Consider the following 20,679-nt stretch of genomic DNA (forward strand, 5'->3'; position numbering starts at 1 on the left):
TAACTGTTATTTTTTATCATAAACCCGAACGTTCCCTTTAACTATAGTTCATTGTTTCCATAATAAAATACCAATTAGAAGTCGTTATTAAAAATTTTTGCTAAAATTGTTTCGCTAAAGTTTATTCGAATAAATGCGAATTAAATAATGAATAATAAAGACTTTGTAACGATTGGGGTTTTCATTGTTGTGTCCTTCAAAGAGCCTTTACTAGTGTTATTCCATTGCTCTCCTTTATTATAATGTAGAATTTTTTGAAAAATTACCAGAATGAAAAGAGGAAAAGTAATAAGCAAGCAAATTTATCATGAACTCAATAAGCAACACATGCTATATATATATAACAAAACGTCATCAATATAAATATCATTTGAATAAATTATCTTTGAACTATTTTTTTTTGTTCATGTTATTAAACATAATTCTTAAGGTAAGTTTAGCACAATCCTTTAACCATATTAGATGCTTTTTGGGTTGGATTTAAGAAATAGCTTTGGTTTTAGAAATAGGATTTGTGTTTAAAATGATCGTTCTTTAATGATAGGAAGAAAGCGCCCAATTTTCTTCGAATCATTTGCATATAATCAAACTAAAGACAGAAACCCGGAGCATATTTTAAGTATTTTCAGTTCAGGGGAAATATTTTTATTTCAACTTAAAGAAGATCGAAATGATTATATATTTAGTTCACCTACACAAGAAATGATTGATGACACAACACAAGTATCAGCTAAGTCATTAAAAAGCAACTTTGGTACATCACTTAATTTTGATGATATAGTTGCATTTTCATCAACTGTTAAGGATCCCCGTTGCCTATACATTTTTGATCCATGTGAAGATACAGATATTATGTACGCTCAACTATCAAAAAATAATACATTGTTACTTATCGCTGGAATTAAGCATGAAAATATTCCTTCATATGGCTTATTCCAAATTGATCCAACTCCAGATTCCTATAAACTTACACTCATCTACACAGACTCTCTTCTTGCCATTTCATCAATGACAATTCATCCCACTGAACGAATTATTTATTCATTACCACGACTTCTTTCAGGCTTTGTTTCAATTCTTACACTTCCCCAAAACATTCCACGTAAGATCCAACATCGACTTATTCCAAAATTTTCATTTGTTGGAAGTCATACACGAAAGATGGATCACATTATTAGTTCACCTGACTGCAATTCTCGTTATGCCTTTGCCACTTGGTCTGATGATGAATTTCCAGACATTGCACTTTGGGTACTCAAAGATGACGATCAATGGGCAAACGTCACTTTTAGCTTTACAATACCCGCTTTTATTCGCAGTGTTAAATTTTGTGATAACAGTAATCTTTTAGGTCTTTTTATCTCTTTAGAACAACATCAGCTTGCTTGTGTCTGGGAGATCAAAGAGAAAAGTGTTATACAACATAATTTCATAGCAGATTCCATTGGCGAATTTATATCAGCTAAATGGGGTAAAGCGCCACAAACAAATAATTCTTCATTTTATCTAATTGGAAATGAAGGAATTATTGAACATCGAATGAAATCTATTTCATTTTGTCCACAGAACGAATCTTCGAAAATTATATTTTTTGAAGAGACAAAATCATTTACTAATTTCTTCATTAATGAAAGTTGTGAATTACATGTAATAAATGTACAAGACTTATGTAATGAAATGAAGGAATTAAATGGTTGCGAACACAGACAATTCTCATTCTTTAGGATAACGAATGAGGGCGCTGGTGAATCAGTGACTGGACTGCATTTGCATAGATGCGCAAAGTGTAGAATTCCTTTGTTGTACCCTTTGGTATCAAGAACAGAGGATGGTGAAATAGAAGAATGTTATTGTAGTAGACAGTGTCAATCTAAACATTGGCCAATGCTAATGGCTGCTCGTATGTAATATTTGAGTAAAGAATAAATAAAGTTTTTGAAATTCGTTATAGTAAAAATGTATAATCTTTTGAATCATTTATTATTAAGGATTGATATTTTTTAAAGATCAACCTGTTTAAAGATGTTTTGTTAAACCAATTAGATAATAAATATTTATCTTTAGATCGAAGATTAAAATCACCTTAAAGAAAAATCATATATGAAGCTAACATTTTAGAATTGTGTTTGAATATGGTATTTGGTATGTAATAAAGTTAAATGAAACATTAGAAGATTAAACAATATCTTGAAAAGGTTACATGATTTTGGCTGCTAAGTGTTCTGTTCTTTTCTTTTTATCTTTGTGTGAGGTTTTGATGCAAATTTAAAATCTGAGTTTTCTTAGCATAATTAAATTACAGAAGTCTCAGGTTTTTGATTCATTTACATGTATTATAATGGCTCATTTTTATTATTTTATTTTATTAAAGATCTATTTCAAAAGAAAGTTATAATCTAAGTAAGAAAATAGTGAATACAGTCATGTTAATAAAGCATACAATAAAAAAGTATGTGATACATATAATATAAGAAACTTTAGGATATCCCAAAGTTTTTATTATAAAAACTTATTATTTTTTTCCCAGAAATTTCATGTCTAATTAATACTCAACATTTGTTTCTGTTTATATTGTTTATGGATCTTAACATGTTCACTTTCATATTTTGTTATCGATTGCTAAACTGAATTCCATCAATTTTCTTCAAACATAGCATACCAAAAGAAACGTGGATTTAAATTTTCCTGCCTTGGCTCCACGAAATCACAATAAAATAGTTGTGCTTTTATTTTTTTTTTTTTTCTAATGTGCAAAATCTAATCAAGCAGAGATAACTTTATTACTTCGTGATACAATGTTTTAAACACCAATATTCGTAAAGTAATTTTCCGATTTACAATAAAATGCGTTTATAAATTCCAGTGTTGAAAATTTTTTTATTAAAAAATTCATTATTTATTATTCACCAGCTCTACAAAACTCCTATTCCAGCAAAATGAGAACAATACTGATAAACCAATCCACAAAAGTATTCCTATTCCCACGGTCACTCTTCCTGTTCTACTTGTCGAGAACATTGTCATCTGGAAGTCAGTAGTTTTCCAGTCTGCCTCCGTCATTCGCGGCAGCGCATCGCTGTTATTCACCACTTCGAACTTACCGCTCGACACTTTATATTCGTATGCGTTTGAGTAAGCCGGGTGATAATTAAACTGAGCGCTCACGCAAACATTTTTTCTTGGTGCGCATTCCATTGACCAATTTGCGCAGTCATTATTTGTGCTACAATTAATATCAGTCACATTATAAGCGATTATTTCCTTCAAATATTCTCTAACAAAAACATGCTTCAATGATAGCGTATAACCATTAAATACGCCGCCATATAACGAGATATGATCTGTTGGTAATGTTGCGCCTTGTTTGCTCATAATGACTTCATTAACATATGGAGCTGCACTAATGTTCGTAACGAAAAGTCCCATAATTTCATTGATAAGACTAACATTAACTTCGTCTTTGACTAATGTTACGCCGCAAAGTTTCGCTAATGTTCTCGCTAATGATAATGAATGATTTGCAATCAAAACTGCATCATATAAGACATCGCTCGGACTGCCATAGCGATTATCTGTCGGATATTGGCCGCGGAAACCTGTCAAAACAACATGTTTCATGTTCGGATTACGCTTTAAGAAGGTGTGCGTGGACGATGGAGGAATTCCGGGTAATGAACGATTGGCAACTAATATATGGTCCTGATTTGGTAATACTTCGGTGTCGACAAAGTTATGCGACGATGGCATCGAATGCGCATAAAGATTTGATGATGTGGCATCTTGACGAATTTCAACAATTGCTGAAATGTTATCAAGAAAAACATCTAGAAAGCCCATGTCAGAACGTGGAGGCTCGCGACAAGTGTTGGAACCGGAGGTACCAACTTGACATTTGAAATTTGTAATATCGGTGACAAACTTCTCAGACCCTAAATAGCCATTCTCTTCCCCCTCGAAAAAGGCAAACTTTAATTGGTGCTTGGCTTCCGACCAATTAACACCTTGGAATAATTCAATTGCGGCTAAAAGCGTAACAAAGCCAGAAATGGAATAATCAGAACCTGTTGAACCATATGGAATTAAACCATAGGTATCAAATGATGTAATAGCCCATATAGAAGATGAATTATAATTATTTGTAAATGAACCATACATGGAAATACCACCAATAGGTTTGCAATTACCTTCACTGAGACATGAAACATCGTTACCTTTCGATATCATAAAGTTGTTCAGATAAAAACCTGCTTTTTCACCATTTTGACGAATGTGCTCATAAATTTGTTCTGTGGTTGAATGTGAGGGATAAATAACAGGAACATCAAACTTTTGGTTTTGTAATGAATCTGCTTTAGGGTTCCATTGAAATGTATCATTGGTTTGATAGCAGGAATATGCTTTATTTGGAAATGGAACACCTGGAGAAATATCAGCATCATCATTAGCAAGAATAACAAATCCTTGAAGAAATGGTTTTGGTTTATAAATTGTTTGGATTTTATTAAGGATTGATGAAGTTGCATATTGTAATGGAACAACAACAATTTCAGGCTCTTTTCTGTTTTTCTGGAAAAATTTATCAAGATCTGAAACAATAGAATCTGTTAATAATAAAGCAATTCCTGAATGACCATCATACTTTGTGTTTGTTCCATTCCAGCCATCCCTATGATGTGTTCTGAATACAAAATCTGCAGCAAATTGAGTCGAACTGAGAGAAAAAGAGAATAAAATCGTCAGCATTCCTTTGATTAAGCAAGCAGTTTTTGAAAACTTTATTCATTGAAAAAAATGTAAATGATGGAATTAATCTCAACCAAAAATTCTTTGGTTTTTTTATAATAATGAGAATAAATTGATTTTTATTCAAAAAGTGAAAAGATTCTGCATAGATTCATACAATTACATAAATTCATCATTTTGTTGCAAAAACTTTTTTACATGTAAAAATTATTAAAACTACTAACTCAGTCTAAAAAGTGACACTCAGTTCTGGTCGACCAGATATCCATACAAAAAAATCATCTCCGATGTCCGAGCAGATTCCTGATTTTGGTAATATGACCTACTGGGATGATGGCTATAAAACAGGTGAAGCACCTGCTGAATGGTTTGTTCCATATTCAACAATCAGAAAATTTATACATAAACATCTTGGTACCGATAAGAAAACTCTTGTTATAGGTTGCGGTACATCTGATTTATCTTTTGAAATGTACAATGAAGGGTATAAGGATATTCAAAGTATGGATTACAGTCCTGAAGCAATTGAAGAAATGAAAGTCAAATACCCTCAATTAGAATGGAGTGTTATGGACGTACGTGAAATGACTTATCCTAATGAGTCATTTGATTCTATTGTTGACAAGGGAACTTTAGATTGTTTATTTTTCCTTGATGAAACAAACGAGCAAATAACAAAAATGTTATTAGAAGTCAGTAGAGTTCTAAAATCTGGTGGTCAATATGTCGTCGTTACATGTGGGCATCCTATGCAACGCAATGAAATTTTCATGAAACCTGAATTTAATTGGACTGTTATCGATTGGAAAGAGTACGAACCACCTGACGGTTCATTTACCCATCCTTCTGCGTTTATTTATTGTATGAAGAAGAAATAAAAATAAAAGATTGAAATTATTAATTTGCTCGTTCACCAAAAAACTCAATTTTATGTTTTTAGAATGCAACCTGCGATCACATTATTGGAAACATTCGAAATATTGGAACAGATTTTTGTTGATTATAATCAGAATAAGATATCTCAAGAAAAAACAAGGAAAGAGTGTGTAAGGGCTAAAGTGTTTAGAGCCTAAAGCCACCATTTACTGTTCTCTTCTTTCGTGTTGTTTGACCGTTTGGAAGATTGATTGTAATCTTTTGACCTTTGTGAAGAGAATAGTCTCTACCGGATGATTGTATTTCAACTGGAGCTTGTGGTGCGTTTTGTTCAGCTTCGAAGTCAGCTGCTATTTTACGTGCATTTTCAACAGCAATCTTGAAATCAAACGATTCGTTTCTTTCTTGCATTCCTATACCAATAAAAGCGTGTCTCGTTCCTTGAACAACGCGAAGAACAAAATACCTTGAAGAATCAGTAACAGGTTCAACTGCATTTGGATGATCTAATGGGCACTCTGCGAAAAATTTACCTGTATCAGGCTCATCAAGTACAATACGTGCATTTTTGCCTTTTACAAGAACACGAAGGCGACCATGCCAAAGTTGGTTTCCTTCCCATCCAGTGCATCTGTAACCTTCTGCTTGATTAAGTGGTGGAATTCTAAATACGTTAACCATAACACTATTTAGCTGCCTTTCAAATTCAGCACCTAAGTTGATTTCTATATCTGCATTGTTTTGGTTCATGAGAAACTACCTACGGTTTGAAATGTTATATGAAATTACTTTATCGACGATAAAGTGACAACAAATGATCATTTTCATGTTTAAACATTCTTAAATATATTTATTTGAATTATTGACATTAATTTTAATAGACTGGAAGCTGCTTTAATTTTTTATGCTTATATTGTTAAAGGAAAATTTGAATCAGGAAATTGATTTTGAAACGAATGATTTTAAGTGCTGTGTGCTATAGCCTTTAGATCTAAAAGCCATATAAATACAAAGTATGTTCTCATAAAAGAAGAATTAAGGGAAATCTTTTTATAAAAGAAAAAAATTCCAATAAATTATGCTTTTTCAAGAAGTTATTGAAAGCACATACACACTAAATCTAAATTCATTGCTTTTGGTTAAAAATATTTGGTATTTATCTAATACATTATTGGATAATTTGTTAAAGCTAAATTTTCGTTTTCGTGAAACATATAATTTCTCATTTTTAAGGTGAGGAAATATATTTCACAAAATTATGTTGAACTTTCCAGAAATCAATATATTTAAACTTGAATTAAATTCGATCGTTTTATTCATTTCACAGAAAATGACGCACAAAAAATCGCTTTTGAGAGTGAAAATAGGGCGCCCCTAAAGTTTTTGCTCAAAAAATGCTCAAGAAACTATTTCAAAGGAAGGCGAAAGTATCAGAACCACAAGAGGTATCACATGTTGTTCACATAGATAGTGAACTTAACTGGGAATTTGATGATTCCTTTGACCCAACCACAATCTTCCGAAAAATCAAAGTTTTAGGCAAAGGAAGATTTGGCGTTGTATATGAAGTAGAACATATTCCATCACAAAAACTATTTGCAGGTAAACTTATTAATTCATCACTTCTTAATGAAGAGTCCAAACTCGAAGTTCAAAACGAGATTCGATCACTTCGTTACGTTGATTCCCCATACACAGTTCACTATTATGGATGCGTTCCATTTGAAGGGTCATTAATGATCTTAATGGAAAATTGTGACTGTGGTTCTCTTCGTGATCTTCTTGATCGACGTGAACAAGTTTTAAGTGAAGATCAAATTGGTATAGTTCTAGTTGATTTACTTCGCGGTCTTCATCTTATTCATACTCGACATCGAATTATTCATCGAGATATTAAATCTGCTAACATCCTTCTTACATCCGACAGTGGGATCCGTATTGCAGATTTTGGAGTATCTCGTAAATTTGAACCTAATGGTACATGTCATACGATGACAATTGTTGGTACTCCATATTGGATGGCGCCCGAAGTTATTAGTGGTATTTCATATGACTTTACTGCTGATATCTGGAGTGTTGGTATCACTGCAGTCGAACTTTCAGAAGGCGCTCCTCCATATATCGAACTTCCGCCTACGAAAGCAATGGTTGAAATTGCATTAAATGGATTTCCAGGATTTCGTTATCCATACATGCATTCATCAGAGTTCTGTGATTTTGTTTCACATTGCGTTGAAACGAATCCAAGAGATCGATGGACAATTGAGCAACTCCTTGATCATCCATTTCTTCAACGCGCTTCACGACTTGATCGAAATGAAATAATGGCAGAACTTATCAAAGAAGGACAAGAACGACAATTCGAAGAGAAGTTTGAAGACACACCCACATTTAGAACAATGGATCTTCTCTCACAATCTGAAAGCGACTTAGGATTACATCAAATAGATATAGTTTCCGCATCAAACTTTGATATGAATTCCGGAAATGTCACTTTTGATACGATAGCGCTTGCATTAACTGCAAAGAAACAACAATATGTTGATTCGATAAACTTAAATGAAGAACAAATACCAGACAGAAAACAATTTTATGCAGATTCATCATCATTTGCAAATTCAGATTTCTTATCGGAACCATCTTCTTTTAATATGAATACTAATTCAACATTCGCCAATACAAATATGTTAGATTCGACTTTTAATGCTGATTCTACATATGTACAAAATATTAATATAAATGATTCAACATTTGTTTCTGATAATTCACCTTTTTCACAAATGAATACCGCTGATTCAACATTCGTATCAGAGAATTCACCTTTTACACAAATGAACACTGCTGATTCAACATTTGTTGCTTCTGCTTCACCATTTGATTCACTTAGTATGGATAATATTATGAATAATCAGAACAATAACATTAATAATAATAACAATTCACAAAATAATATTAAGAATACACAAAGTAATGCACCAAAACCTAATACTAAAACAGTTCGTTTTATGAATGCTGCTGCACCACCTCCAAATACGAGAAAACTTCAATCTCATAAACCAGTACATACATTAAAACAAATTAATTCCGCAAAGATTCCAGATAATGTATTTGTAGAAGTAACAAAAATGATGAGTTTAAATATCCCTTATGTACCATTGAAGACGGAAAAACAAGAAAAATCAACTGTGACTTATAAGAAATATGCTCCTCAAAATATTGTTATGAAAAGAGATGCAAATATTATTGATGAAAATCCAGATGAATTAGATTTAAGTATCTTTAAATCAAGATATTTGTCCAGATTTTTATTATTGGTTGTATTGCATAAAATGTTTGGAATGGATGGGACATTTGCATTGTTATTGGTTTACGTATTTATACGTGCTATTATATGTTATCTGAGATATTACAAAGAAAATGATCAAAACAAATAAAAATAATTGTAACATCATTTATTTCAAAATGTTGAGACGATAAGGAAATTCAATGTCATATCATCGTTTGAATCTGAAAAGTTTTCGATTTCATTGAACTATTTAATCGAAAAGAAAATTTTGAGTGTTTTACAAAAAATGGTAATTTTCATATAACATTTCCCTCAATGTCCTTATCAAGCGATGAAATTAACCTTTTAATCCAAAATTATTTGCAAGAATTTGGTTACAATCACGCGGCATTCGCATTTGGAGTTGAATCAAGAATTCCTTTAAAGGAAAATATTAATCAAAGATATGTTCCACCAGGGTCATTAGTTTACTTAATACAAAAAGGAATAATGTTTTCACAAATAGAAGAGGCTGCCTCTTCATCTGCTTCAACACCAAATCATCAATTTGAAGAAGATTTGGACTCTTTAAAAAATTCTCAACAACAATCAGTTGAGATGATTCAAGAACTATCATCGGCTTCATGTAAAATAAATATAGGGATGGGAAATCAACAAAATAGATTTAACCAATTTTATTTAAATTCACAATCTGCTTTAATTTTAGAAGCACACAATCAAGCTGCAATAAAATCATGTTGGAGTCACAAATCAGAATTTTTAGCAACAGGAGGGATTGATGGAAAAGTAATAATATGGAAATTTGATCCAAATGAAAACTATATTTATGACAATCCTAATATTATTGATGTTGGTTCCGATGTTACTACATTATGTTGGAGTGAAGAAGAACCTCTTTTAGCAGTTGGGACATTTTTAGGTTCAATCAAATTAATTGACACAGAAAATATTACACATGAGTTTAATTTCGAAGAATTTCCTATTTTATCAATGCAATTTAACGCAGCTTTTTTAGCTGCTGTTAATAACAATGGACATGTTTTTATGATTGATAAAAGAACAGGATCCTTGGTAAAAGAATGGCATATTGAAGGTACAGACCCAACAGATGTTTTATGGAGAAGCGAATCAAATCTTCTCGTCGGCTGTGCAAAAGATGTTATCGAGTGTCACTCTGATGGTTCCATCAAACAAATTTTCACTGCGAAAACCGACATAATTCAAATTTCAATGAACGACGATGGCTCTTATTTAGCTGTTGGTGATGAATCTGGGAAAGTCACATTTCTTGATAAAAGTGATAAAGTTAAATATGAACATAACTTACATGAATCAAGTGTATGTTCAATATCATGGTCACCTAATAATAATGCATTAGCTACTGGAGGAGCAGATGGATTTGTTAAAGTTATCGATTTAAATGAAAGTGAACCAAGTTTATTTGATGGACATCCCGCAGCTGCATACATTGTTGCATATGATCCTCAAGAAAGATACATTGCAAGTGTTGGCGCAGAGAATTTTATTTCCATTTGGTCGATCCAAACAAATCAATTAATAGTGAAATATATGACTGACGTCCCTATAAATGATATTTGTTGGTCTACAGATGGAAAATATTTATCAATTTGTCTTCACTCGGGAGAAGTTGCAATTCTTAATTTTGATATTTTGTGCTGATATTAATTTATTATAAATTTCTAATATTAAATATGTACTAAATTGATAATGTTTTGTTTTGTTTTCAAAATTCAGTGTTTACTGTAATATCAGATCTGATTTGTCATTTAGAATTGTCAAATGTAGAAAATGAGAAAAAGAAATAAAATGATATTTGCAAAAAATGGGTTATTACTGTTTAGTCCTTTCCTGCCTTCTTTGCACGGATCTTCTTGCAATGACCACATCTCTTGTGACGGCATTGCTCAGCACGTGCTGAAAGACGTGCATAGCACTTACGGCATATTCTGCGTTGGACGTTTGTCTTTTCTGCAAGGAGACGAAGGGATGGTTCATAGCTATCTTTACCGCCACCACCACGAAGACGAAGAACAAGGTGGAGGGTAGAGTCCTTCTGAATGGAATAATCTTGGAGTGTGTTACCATCTTCTAATTGTTTTCCTGCAAAAATGAGACGTTGTTGATCTGGTGGAATTCCTTCCTTGTCTTGGATTTTGGATTTGACATCTTCAATGCGATCGGTTGGCTCAACTTCGAGTGTTATATGTTTTCCTGTGAGTGTCTTGACAAAGATTTGCATATCGGGAAAGGGTTGGACCAAAACCGCTTTTTGGGGCAGGCCAAAATTTGGAGGATTTTAGTATTATGTTATTTAGGATATCTCATGCATGTTTGCAGTTTTTGTTAAACTTATTTAACATATGAACACATAGTATTAATTTATTAAAAGATATAAGAATACAACAAATTTGTTATGAATTTATCTTCGCAAAATTTGTTCCAAATCCTTCCTAAGTGAAATTGATTCACTAAGGTTCTGTTTGTTTTCTTGTTCATTTCCTTGTAAATGTTGTGAATCCATATTTGGAAGTGGAAATCCGAATGAATTCGAAAACAAAGAAAACCCTGAATGGAACAACGGAAATATCTGGGAATCAGTTGAAGAGGCCTGAAAAAAGTTATCGTTTGAAAATAAATTAGAATTATGTTGGTCTGTAAAAGTCAAATCTGCATCTGGTGGCATAGGATATTGAAATGTTGGGATATTAGTATTATCTGTTCTAACTTCATGTGTGCTCTTTTTTTTATGCGAAATATTTTGATATAACTTATTTTGCTTGGAAGATGAATTGTTGCTAATTTTTTCTTTTCCACTTTCTGTAATTTCACCAAAAGAATACATTACTTCTTCAAGTTCTGTAATCATAAAGTAATCAAAAATTGTTAGCAAAAGAGGCAATTTAACATATGAATCCCCATGCTTTGCATATAAAAATACTTTTGTATCTTCAGATGGTGAGTTTCCTAATTGCTGTATATAATTAGCAATTTTATTTAATTGTGTACAATTATTGACTTTTATTCTTTGAAGCGGATCATTTTTATTTCGGGAAACCCTTTTACGATCTAATGTTTTCAACGGTATTATTTTTATGTATTGTTCGTCCATGTAAGAGCAATTTTAAAGAGAATTAAAATTTGACGATAGGTCATTTTAGAAGAAGAAAAGTTTTGGAATCTTTAAAAAGATTTATATCAATGAATAAATAAAGACTTTCATCTCACAAAGACATTCTATCTTTTTGATAAATTATTTATTAATATAAATCATGATTGTTTTATTTTTAAAATATTTCCTTTCAAAAAAGAAAAAAGTATAATGTCAAATAACATTTATTCTTCATCTTCAGATAACAAACATTCGAGTGTTTTATCTATTGAATTTAAAATGCCACTATCATCTAAGTCCATTAATGTTGGATCATGGATAACACCATATAACAGATTCATTTCTTCTTCGGATGAAAGCAAGAATTCCTTAAAACTTTCATTTTTATATAATAAATTATTAATAATTTCGAGAACTAGAATAATTAAGTTCTTATCTTCACAAGACAAAAAATCTAAAACAATTGTATAAAACTTATTAAGATCTGTTTCCTTCAACATGTCATCATCTAAGAGAATTTTAATTATATAAATTGCCTCTTTTTTCTCATCGAAACATCCATCAGAGGCAACTAGAAGAACAACTTCAATAAAATCGGGTGTAATTCTCCATATTAATTTTTCCATTAAAAATCGTATAAAATCAAGAATTGGAACCTTTAAATTTTTATTAGGTTCACTTCGTAATGCACATAACATTTTATGTAATGCACTTTGGATGAGAATATTTTGTATATTTATATTAAACCCATATAAAATTTTAAGTATATCAAAAGCTTTTGGTGAAATATCTTCGAAGTCAAGATAATTCGAGATAATTTCAAAGATTTCATCAGAAAAAAGATCAGATAAATAATCTTGTGTAATAAAATCAGAATTATTTAATATGTAATACATTGTTGCAATTGCTAATTCATTTAAGTTAAAATCATTTTTGTTTTCTAACATTAAAGTCGTTGTATAATCTAATAATGTATAAAGTTGATCTGGTGGGGGATTATGCCTAGATAAAGCATAAAGAAAACGAATTTGCGCCATAGGATTATCATTAAAGGAATCATAAATTTCAAACCATTCTTTCACATTTTTCAGCATAAAAATATCCTTGTTTACTAAAAGATTTAATATCGCACTGCAGCTTGCTCGAGAAAGGTTTGGTTCTGCTGATGTCGTTGAGCCAAAGATTTTCTCAATCAAACCAATGTCGCAAAACATGGATGTATCTTCAAAGTGATAGGTATAATCAGTAAAAATTAAAAGACAGAGATAAAGAATTGGAACTTCAGTAGTTTGACAATATAAATCAATAACTTTATAAATTAATTTTGAGGATTCAAACAATGGAATTAATTTTTCCATGCGCTCATCTGGTTCATGTAAAACATAAAATAAATTACCGAGTATTCTTGAGGCCAGCTCTGAGTCATGCATTGAGTAATTTTCTAATATTGGCATCTCGAAGAAATTAGATACATCAGAATCAAATTTTTTATTAATATCATCAGGTTCTTCTTCATCAAGTTTAGGCATGCGAATAAAATCTATTTTTGAGATAGCTTTGCGAATAAGTTTTTTTCTCATTTTTTTAGGTAACTTTTACTGATTGAACGTTAATTTGCATGTCGAACCCTTTTCCGGTGTTTGCAAAATACCTTAAGCAAACATCATTTTGGCGTAATCACTTAATTTTATTTGTTCTAGAATCAGGAAATGTTTATATTTCTTCATTAGCACCTGATCATAATATTTATAAATATCCAAATTATCTATCAACGCCAACTTTTTTTGGGCAACTTATCAAAGGGATTATAAAGGGAGGTGAAATTTTACATGATAATTATGATACATCACATGTCATCAATCCATTTTTATCAAATCCAGTTTGTATAGGTACAGTTAAATTTAAATCCAATTCCTCTGATGTAAAAATTGAATATATACCAGAAAGGGAGCATTTAATTATCACGGGTATAATATACAAAAAAATTCCATCTATTGGAGTTTACCAAATTTCGCTGAATTCCATAGAATTAATATTTGCTGAATCATTATTATCAATTTCTGATCTTACATATTCATCATATATTCATTCATACATTGCATTACCACGACTTTCCAATTCATCCATTATTCTCTTTAATTCACCACGTAACCAAATAAATTTTAATAATTACGATCACAGATTAATCCCTGAAATCCTTTTTGCTGGTTCACATATGAAACGTGTTACACATATTTCATCAGGTGGAACGCATAAATGGCATTGCGTAAGTTGGTCAGATGATTTATGTCCAACAATAATTCTTTGGAGTTTTTCATCACCGACAGAGAATGACAAATATTGGAATAGTAATGTATATAATTTTTTATTTCCTTGTTATATTCGCCAAGTCGAAATTGATCCAACTTCGGAAAAAATCGGAATTTTAATTGAGCAAGAAACTATGGATTTTTTTTGTATATGGAAAATCGAAGGTAATAAAGTTGTACAACATAATTTTGAGTTAAGTCGAAGTTTTTGTGTGCGACAAATAAAATGGGTTCGTTCACTTGTTAATCCACAAAAAATGGTTTTAGCTTTAACTACACATGGTACATATTATGAACATCATTTAAATGAAATTAAGAAGTGGTCACATCCTCTTTATAAGTTAGAAGACTTATGTTGTGAATATTCTGATGATAAATTCTTTTTTAATGATGATGGAATATTATCATATATATCAGGAAATGATTTTAAAGAGTTGTTAAAAATGGAAAATTTGGAGGCAAAATGTATTGCGCCTTTTCCTATCATAAAAAATCAAATGAACGGAATTTGCGATAGTTTAACAGGGTTGCATTTGTATAGATGCGCTAAATGTAAAAGGCCTTTGTTATACCCTTTGGTGTCTTTGGATCATTTGACAGGTTTAAAAAGATGCTATTGTAGTCATAAGTGTCAAATGGAACATTGGCCTACTTATGTTGCGGTACATCAGCCTTTGGATTTTAATTTCGAGGAGTTAGATGATGGTAAATAAAGATTTTTATATGATTTATTGCGAAATTTTAAATCCATGAGTTAAAAGATTTGATAGAAGTTCTTTTTTAAGAATGAAAAAAAATCCTCCTTAATATATATAAGCATAAAAAAAATTGAAAAATCTTTTTTTCATGAAAATGGTAACGATTAAATATCTTTTTAGAACATATTTTAATAGAGTTTTTCTTGAATTGGTAATTAATTAGCGAATGCTATAGTCTTTTTCGAAAATCTTATAGCATTTTCAGGAAAGAATATCTTTTCGGAAAAGCTATGTGTGTTTCTGAAATTATTTTTACAAAAAGCTTTGTTTTTCTGCAAATATACTACTTATTCGAAAAATGTTTCTTTTCCGAAAACAAAAAAAAATTTCTGAACAAAAAAATTCTTTCCCGAAAAGACTATAACATTCGTGAATCGATTATCAATTTACAAACCCTAATACTTTTGAAAAATATCTCTAGATAAAAAAAATATCATAATAAATATCAAAAAGTAATTAATTATGATTTTCCATTTCAGATGCTGTCATCAATGATTTGGATATGTACTTATTAAAGCGATTTAAATCCTGTAAAACAATTAATTATCACATTTTTCCATTATTCTCTCAATTATTAAAAAATAAATAATAATTCACGATTTAATCAAACGATTACTATTTAAAAAAATATACTAAACAAAATGATCAAAACAATCATAACAACTAACACAACAATAAAGAACACAAATTCTTGGCACGCTTCTCCATTATTTGCGATCGGTGTTTGTTGTCTTGTGTTTTTTGGCATTGAGTTCCTCCGATTTGAACTAAACCAGAAAACATTGCTGTACCTTAATGGGTCTTGGGAAGGAAATATTTGCTCTGGCGGATCGCTATGGAAACCAATGTCGTGACGTTCGAAGTAAGGATTTGAAGAAGTAACTTCTGAACTTGAATATGAAGAAGAAGTGTTATAGTTTTGTCGTTGTGATGTGCTGCTATTTGTATTTGGTGGAACAAAACTTCTGTTTGATGTGTTGTGTGAATTTGCGTTTGAAGATGAATATGAAAAATTGTTTTGGCGATGCGTTGCGCCGCTACTTATGTTTGGTGGAACAAAATTTCGATTTGAAGAAGTATTTTGCGATGAAGATGTAACATTATTTGATCTTTGTGATACATTATTGCTTATGTTTGGTGGAACAAAACTTCGATTTGAAGAAGTATTTTGTGTATCTCTACTTTGCGATGAAGATGCAAAATTATTTGATCTTTGTGATACATTATTGCTTATGTTTGGTGGAACGAAACTTCGATTTGAAGAAGTATTTTGTGTATCTCTACTTTGCGATGAAGATTCAAAATTATTTGATCTTTGTGATGCATTACTGCTTATGTTGGGTGGAACAAAACTTCGATTTGATGTATTGGTTGTTGATGATGAAGAAGAAAAGCCACTTTGCTTTTGTGTTGTATTGGAACTAATATTTGGGGGAACGAAGCTCCGATTTGAGGATATGCTATGACTATCTCTGGTTGTTGTAGATGAAGAAGTGAAATTATTTGAATTACTACTAATATTTGGAGGAACAAAGCTCCTATTAGAACTGCGTTCTTGGTTGGGATTTTGTCCTGATAAAATTCTTTCACTAATTTTTACTTGTTCGCTATTTGTATTTTGTGATTGATATTGATCTCTGAATCGAGGATCAAGGTGGGGTGGAATGTAGTCTCTTCTGTTATTGCCTTGCCTTTCATTTCTTGACATTCCGATATTGTTTTTTTTTGGTCAAATCACAATTTGACCGGAGAAAAGCGTTACCGACAACTTTTTGATGAGTTTACACGAAATTGGCAATAATTACAACCGTTGTAATCGAGGCCAATAAAAAACTGGTTTCATTATTCGCGATGACTAAAATTAAATCGATAAATTATAGTGTAATGAATTATTTCTCAAATGAGTAACTATGTGTTATTACAATAACAAGATAATGAGAACCATAAATCATAATTGAAAAAATAATAACAAGAGAATATAACTTTTATATTATATTAAACAATTTTGATTTTGCATGTTGTATATACACAGGCGACGATCCACAACAACCTCCGATTAATTTTGCACCGCATTTATAAGCATTGATACAAAAATCTGTAAATTCTTCTTTTGTTTTCATTTTCTCTTTTCCATCAATTCCCATATTTGGTTTTGCAATTAAAGGAACTTTGGATATCATATTTAGTTTTCGAATTGCTTGAAGTGTTCCTTCAAAAGAAGTACAATTTACCCCAAACCCCGCAATGTCATTTTCAAGTTCTTGATAACATTCGGTAATATCTTTGTTATCAAACGTTTTTCCTCTATCATCAAGTGAAAATGTGATAAAAACAGAAAAAAAATTGCGCGTTTTATCTACCAGAAATTTTGCTATTCTAAGGCTTGTTTGTGTTTCAATTATGATACCATCAACTTTTGTTTCAATAAATGCATCAATTTGGTCACAATAAATATTATTTAATTCTTCATTTGTGTACTCAGCATTTGGATCCACTGAGCCAATGCATCCAAATATGTAACAGTTTGTATGCTCTTTCATAAGTGTAATAATATCTTTAATCATTTGTTTCCCATCTTCCCTTGAAATTTTATTTTTTGAGAAAAAAATATTGTTACTCAAAAGCGTTGGTGTATATATAATGCTTGAACCAGATTTTTCATATTCTTTCAAAATTGAAATATACAAATCCTTATGTTGAAGAATAAATCTTTCTATAGAGGAACTATAATCATATCCTGAGCTATGAAGAAGAGTTCCTATTGCTCCGTCTAAAAAAATAATTTTTTGCTTAAGAATAAAATCTGTAATTTGAAGCATTTTAAAAATGAAAATGAAGGAAATTAGAAACAAAGAACAAAAGCAAAAAATAAATAAGAAATTAGGAAAGTTTGAAGATATTTTGAAGATAAATCTTTCTCAATTTTTATAAAAAAAAGTTTTAATTTGAACATTTTTATTTTATATCAAGTTTGTGTGTTACAATTGATATAATGGTGCATTTTGGAAATGAAAGGGAAAATTCTTTTCGATCTTTAGCGGGGCACTCCTTCGATTGATGATCAAAAATGATTCGAAATTATGGAATAGAAAAAAGTTCAAAAAATTGCATCATAAATAATTTTTACTAAAATAAAAAATAAGGGTTGTTTTTATTATATTTTGTCTATATTAAAATACCAAAATCCAAAATTTGCAAAACATCTAAAAAAAGGAAATATTAAGACTGCATAATCAAGCCAAAACATAATGAAGTATACACAAAGCTAAACACAACAACAAACAAAATATAACCAAACATTACAGCAACAAAACCAAATAATACATTAACATAACAGCAAAACCATTTAACGTAACATAACCAAACAATAAAATTACAACAACAAATTTAAATAACACATTAACACAACAACAAAATTAAATAACACATTAACATAACAACAAAATTAAATAACACATTAACATAACAACAAAATTAAATAACACATTAACATAACAACAAATTTAAATAACACATTAACACAACAACAAAATTAAATAACACATTAACACAACAACAAAATTAAATAACACATTAACATAACAACAAAATTAAATAACACATTAACATAACAACAAAATTAAATAACACATTAACATAACAACAAATTTAAATAACACATTAACACAACAACAAAATTAAATAACACATTAACATAACAACAAAATTAAATAACACATTAACATAACAATACGTTTAATGTTATAATTTCACTTATTGGTCACTTTTCGTTGTTAATTGCCTTTGCACTAAGTTATAGAAGTGGCCCTTTTTGGCCACCAGTTCGTCGTGTGCGCCCGATTCCACAATTTCTCCCTTATCGAACACGTAAATTGTCTTTGCTGATCTAATTGTTCCCAATCTATGTGCTATTATCAGCGATGTCCTTCCCTCCATCACTGCGTCGAGTCCCTCCTGGACCTCTTTTTCACTTTCTGCGTCCAAAGCAGACGTCGCCTCATCCGCGATGAATATCGGCGGGTTCTTCAGCACTGCTCTTGCGATTGCGATTCTTTGTTTTTGTCCTCCACTTAATGTACTTCCTTTTTCGCCGATGAACGTTTCATATTTTTGTGGTAACTCATCGATGAAACCATCAGCGTGTGCAACATGTGCAGCGTTTTCTACTTCTTCAAATGTTGCATCAGGAACTGAATATTTAATGTTATCAATAACATTCTTAGCAAATAGTACCGGATCTTGTTGAACTACTCCAATTACTTTATGAATCCAATGCGGATCTAAATCAGTAATTGGTACATCATCAAATAATATTACGCCTTCATTAACATCATAAAAACGTAATATTAATTGTACTATTGTGGATTTACCACTTCCACTATGGCCTACAAAAGCAGCTATTTCTCCTGCATTAACTTTAAAGGATACATTTTGTAATACCCATGGATCTCGTGTCGGATATTTAAACCAAACATTTTTGAACTCAATGTTCCCTTTAAATGTTGGTAATGTAATACCGCCACTTGTTGGTGTTGTAGGTTGCATATCAACAACTTCAAATATACGCTCACTTGCATCAATAGCTCGTTGTTCAGGTGCTATTGTTTGTAGGAAATTTCGAATCGCTAACGAACCCATAAATGACGATCGAGATAAAGTGAAAAGTGCTCCGGCGGTTAATTCGCCTTTTGCCACTTTTACGCAGCCGAGACTTAATACAAATGAAACAGTAACCCAATTAATGAGATAACTAATGGAGAAGGATATGCCTTGGTTGATTTTGGTCTTGCCTTCATATTTACAAAATTCATCTAAGACTTCTTTATAACGTTCAAGTTCTTTATCTTGTCGATTAAAAGATGCAACAACACGGGCATTGGCAACTGATTCATCCGCAATGGTAATGGAATTTCCAATAAGCTGTGACGCTTTGTTACTATATTTACGACTAAGTTTCTTGAATAAATGAATAAGAACTTGCCCTGCAAGTAAAACAGATAATGTGATAAGAGTTAGTGGTATGTTGATTGAAAGTGAGGTTGTGATTGCAGTGAAAAATTGTCCAACAAGTCTGGCTTGGAAAGATTTTGAATGATTAAAAATACTTTCGACAGTTGTAGCATCTTTACCAAGTAAGTTTAGCATACGGCCTATCTCATTTTGATCATAAAATGTTATGTCATTATTCATTAATGACTTAAATAACATTGATCTGATTTTTATACCTATTTTGGAACTGATGACAACCCAAAGACGACTGTTGATATATGAAAAAGCAGCAGATACAACATTGATCAAAAATAAGAGAATTGAATACTTTTTGATTTCAGCTAAAGGATCATCAGCAGATAATGCATCAATAACCTTACCCATGAAGTATGTGTTTAAAGTAGAGGTAACACCTGGTAAACAAGAGGTTATAATGATAATAAAATTTAATGGTTTTCGATAGAAAAGCCAATAAACCCTTGGAATCCATTTAATATACCTATATTTCTTAACATGCGGTTCTTGGGGTTTGAATTCTTCTTCATGTAAAAGAGCAATGTCGAGTTCTTCCTCGTTCTCGTTCTTCAT

General features: G+C 31.1%; 7 protein-coding genes across 7 annotated transcripts; 3 read left to right on the top strand and 4 right to left on the bottom strand.

Annotated features, from left to right (window-relative positions):
- Nucleotides 1-537: 537 nt before the first annotated feature.
- On the top strand, nucleotides 538-1,908 carry GO595_000567 (uncharacterized protein; the record flags this gene model as incomplete). The annotated part of the gene is made up of 1 exon (XM_067918931.1): nucleotides 538-1,908. The coding sequence occupies one exon, from the start codon at nucleotides 538-540 to the stop codon at nucleotides 1,906-1,908; it is 1,371 nt and encodes a 456-aa protein (XP_067779347.1).
- A 984-nt stretch (nucleotides 1,909-2,892) lies between these two features.
- GO595_000568 (nicastrin) lies at nucleotides 2,893-4,743 on the bottom strand (the record flags this gene model as incomplete). Its single annotated transcript, XM_067918942.1, has 1 exon — nucleotides 2,893-4,743. The coding sequence occupies one exon, from the start codon at nucleotides 4,741-4,743 to the stop codon at nucleotides 2,893-2,895; it is 1,851 nt and encodes a 616-aa protein (XP_067779348.1).
- Nucleotides 4,744-5,030: 287 nt separating this feature from the next.
- GO595_000569 (methyltransferase-like protein 13) lies at nucleotides 5,031-5,621 on the top strand (the record flags this gene model as incomplete). The annotated part of the gene is made up of 1 exon (XM_067918953.1): nucleotides 5,031-5,621. The coding sequence occupies one exon, from the start codon at nucleotides 5,031-5,033 to the stop codon at nucleotides 5,619-5,621; it is 591 nt and encodes a 196-aa protein (XP_067779349.1).
- Nucleotides 5,622-5,805: 184 nt separating this feature from the next.
- On the bottom strand, nucleotides 5,806-6,369 carry GO595_000570 (adaptin ear-binding coat-associated protein 1 NECAP-1; the record flags this gene model as incomplete). Its single annotated transcript, XM_067918965.1, has 1 exon — nucleotides 5,806-6,369. One exon carries the CDS (start codon nucleotides 6,367-6,369, stop codon nucleotides 5,806-5,808), a length of 564 nt encoding a protein of 187 aa, XP_067779350.1.
- Nucleotides 6,370-7,013: 644 nt separating this feature from the next.
- GO595_000571 (STE family protein kinase) lies at nucleotides 7,014-10,585 on the top strand (the record flags this gene model as incomplete). Its single annotated transcript, XM_067918976.1, has 2 exons — nucleotides 7,014-8,892; nucleotides 9,363-10,585. The coding sequence occupies 2 exons, from the start codon at nucleotides 7,014-7,016 to the stop codon at nucleotides 10,583-10,585; spliced, it is 3,102 nt and encodes a 1,033-aa protein (XP_067779351.1).
- Nucleotides 10,586-10,763: 178 nt separating this feature from the next.
- GO595_000572 (ribosomal protein L40-like) lies at nucleotides 10,764-11,165 on the bottom strand (the record flags this gene model as incomplete). The annotated part of the gene is made up of 1 exon (XM_067918987.1): nucleotides 10,764-11,165. One exon carries the CDS (start codon nucleotides 11,163-11,165, stop codon nucleotides 10,764-10,766), a length of 402 nt encoding a protein of 133 aa, XP_067779352.1.
- Nucleotides 11,166-18,855: 7,690 nt separating this feature from the next.
- On the bottom strand, nucleotides 18,856-20,679 carry GO595_000573 (ABC transporter family protein; the record flags this gene model as incomplete). Its single annotated transcript, XM_067918998.1, has 1 exon — nucleotides 18,856-20,679. One exon carries the CDS (start codon nucleotides 20,677-20,679, stop codon nucleotides 18,856-18,858), a length of 1,824 nt encoding a protein of 607 aa, XP_067779353.1.

Source organism: Histomonas meleagridis (assembly GCF_020186115.1).
Source record: "Histomonas meleagridis strain 2922-C6/04-10x chromosome Unknown contig_104, whole genome shotgun sequence".
Taxonomy (NCBI): domain Eukaryota; phylum Parabasalia; order Tritrichomonadida; family Dientamoebidae; genus Histomonas; species Histomonas meleagridis.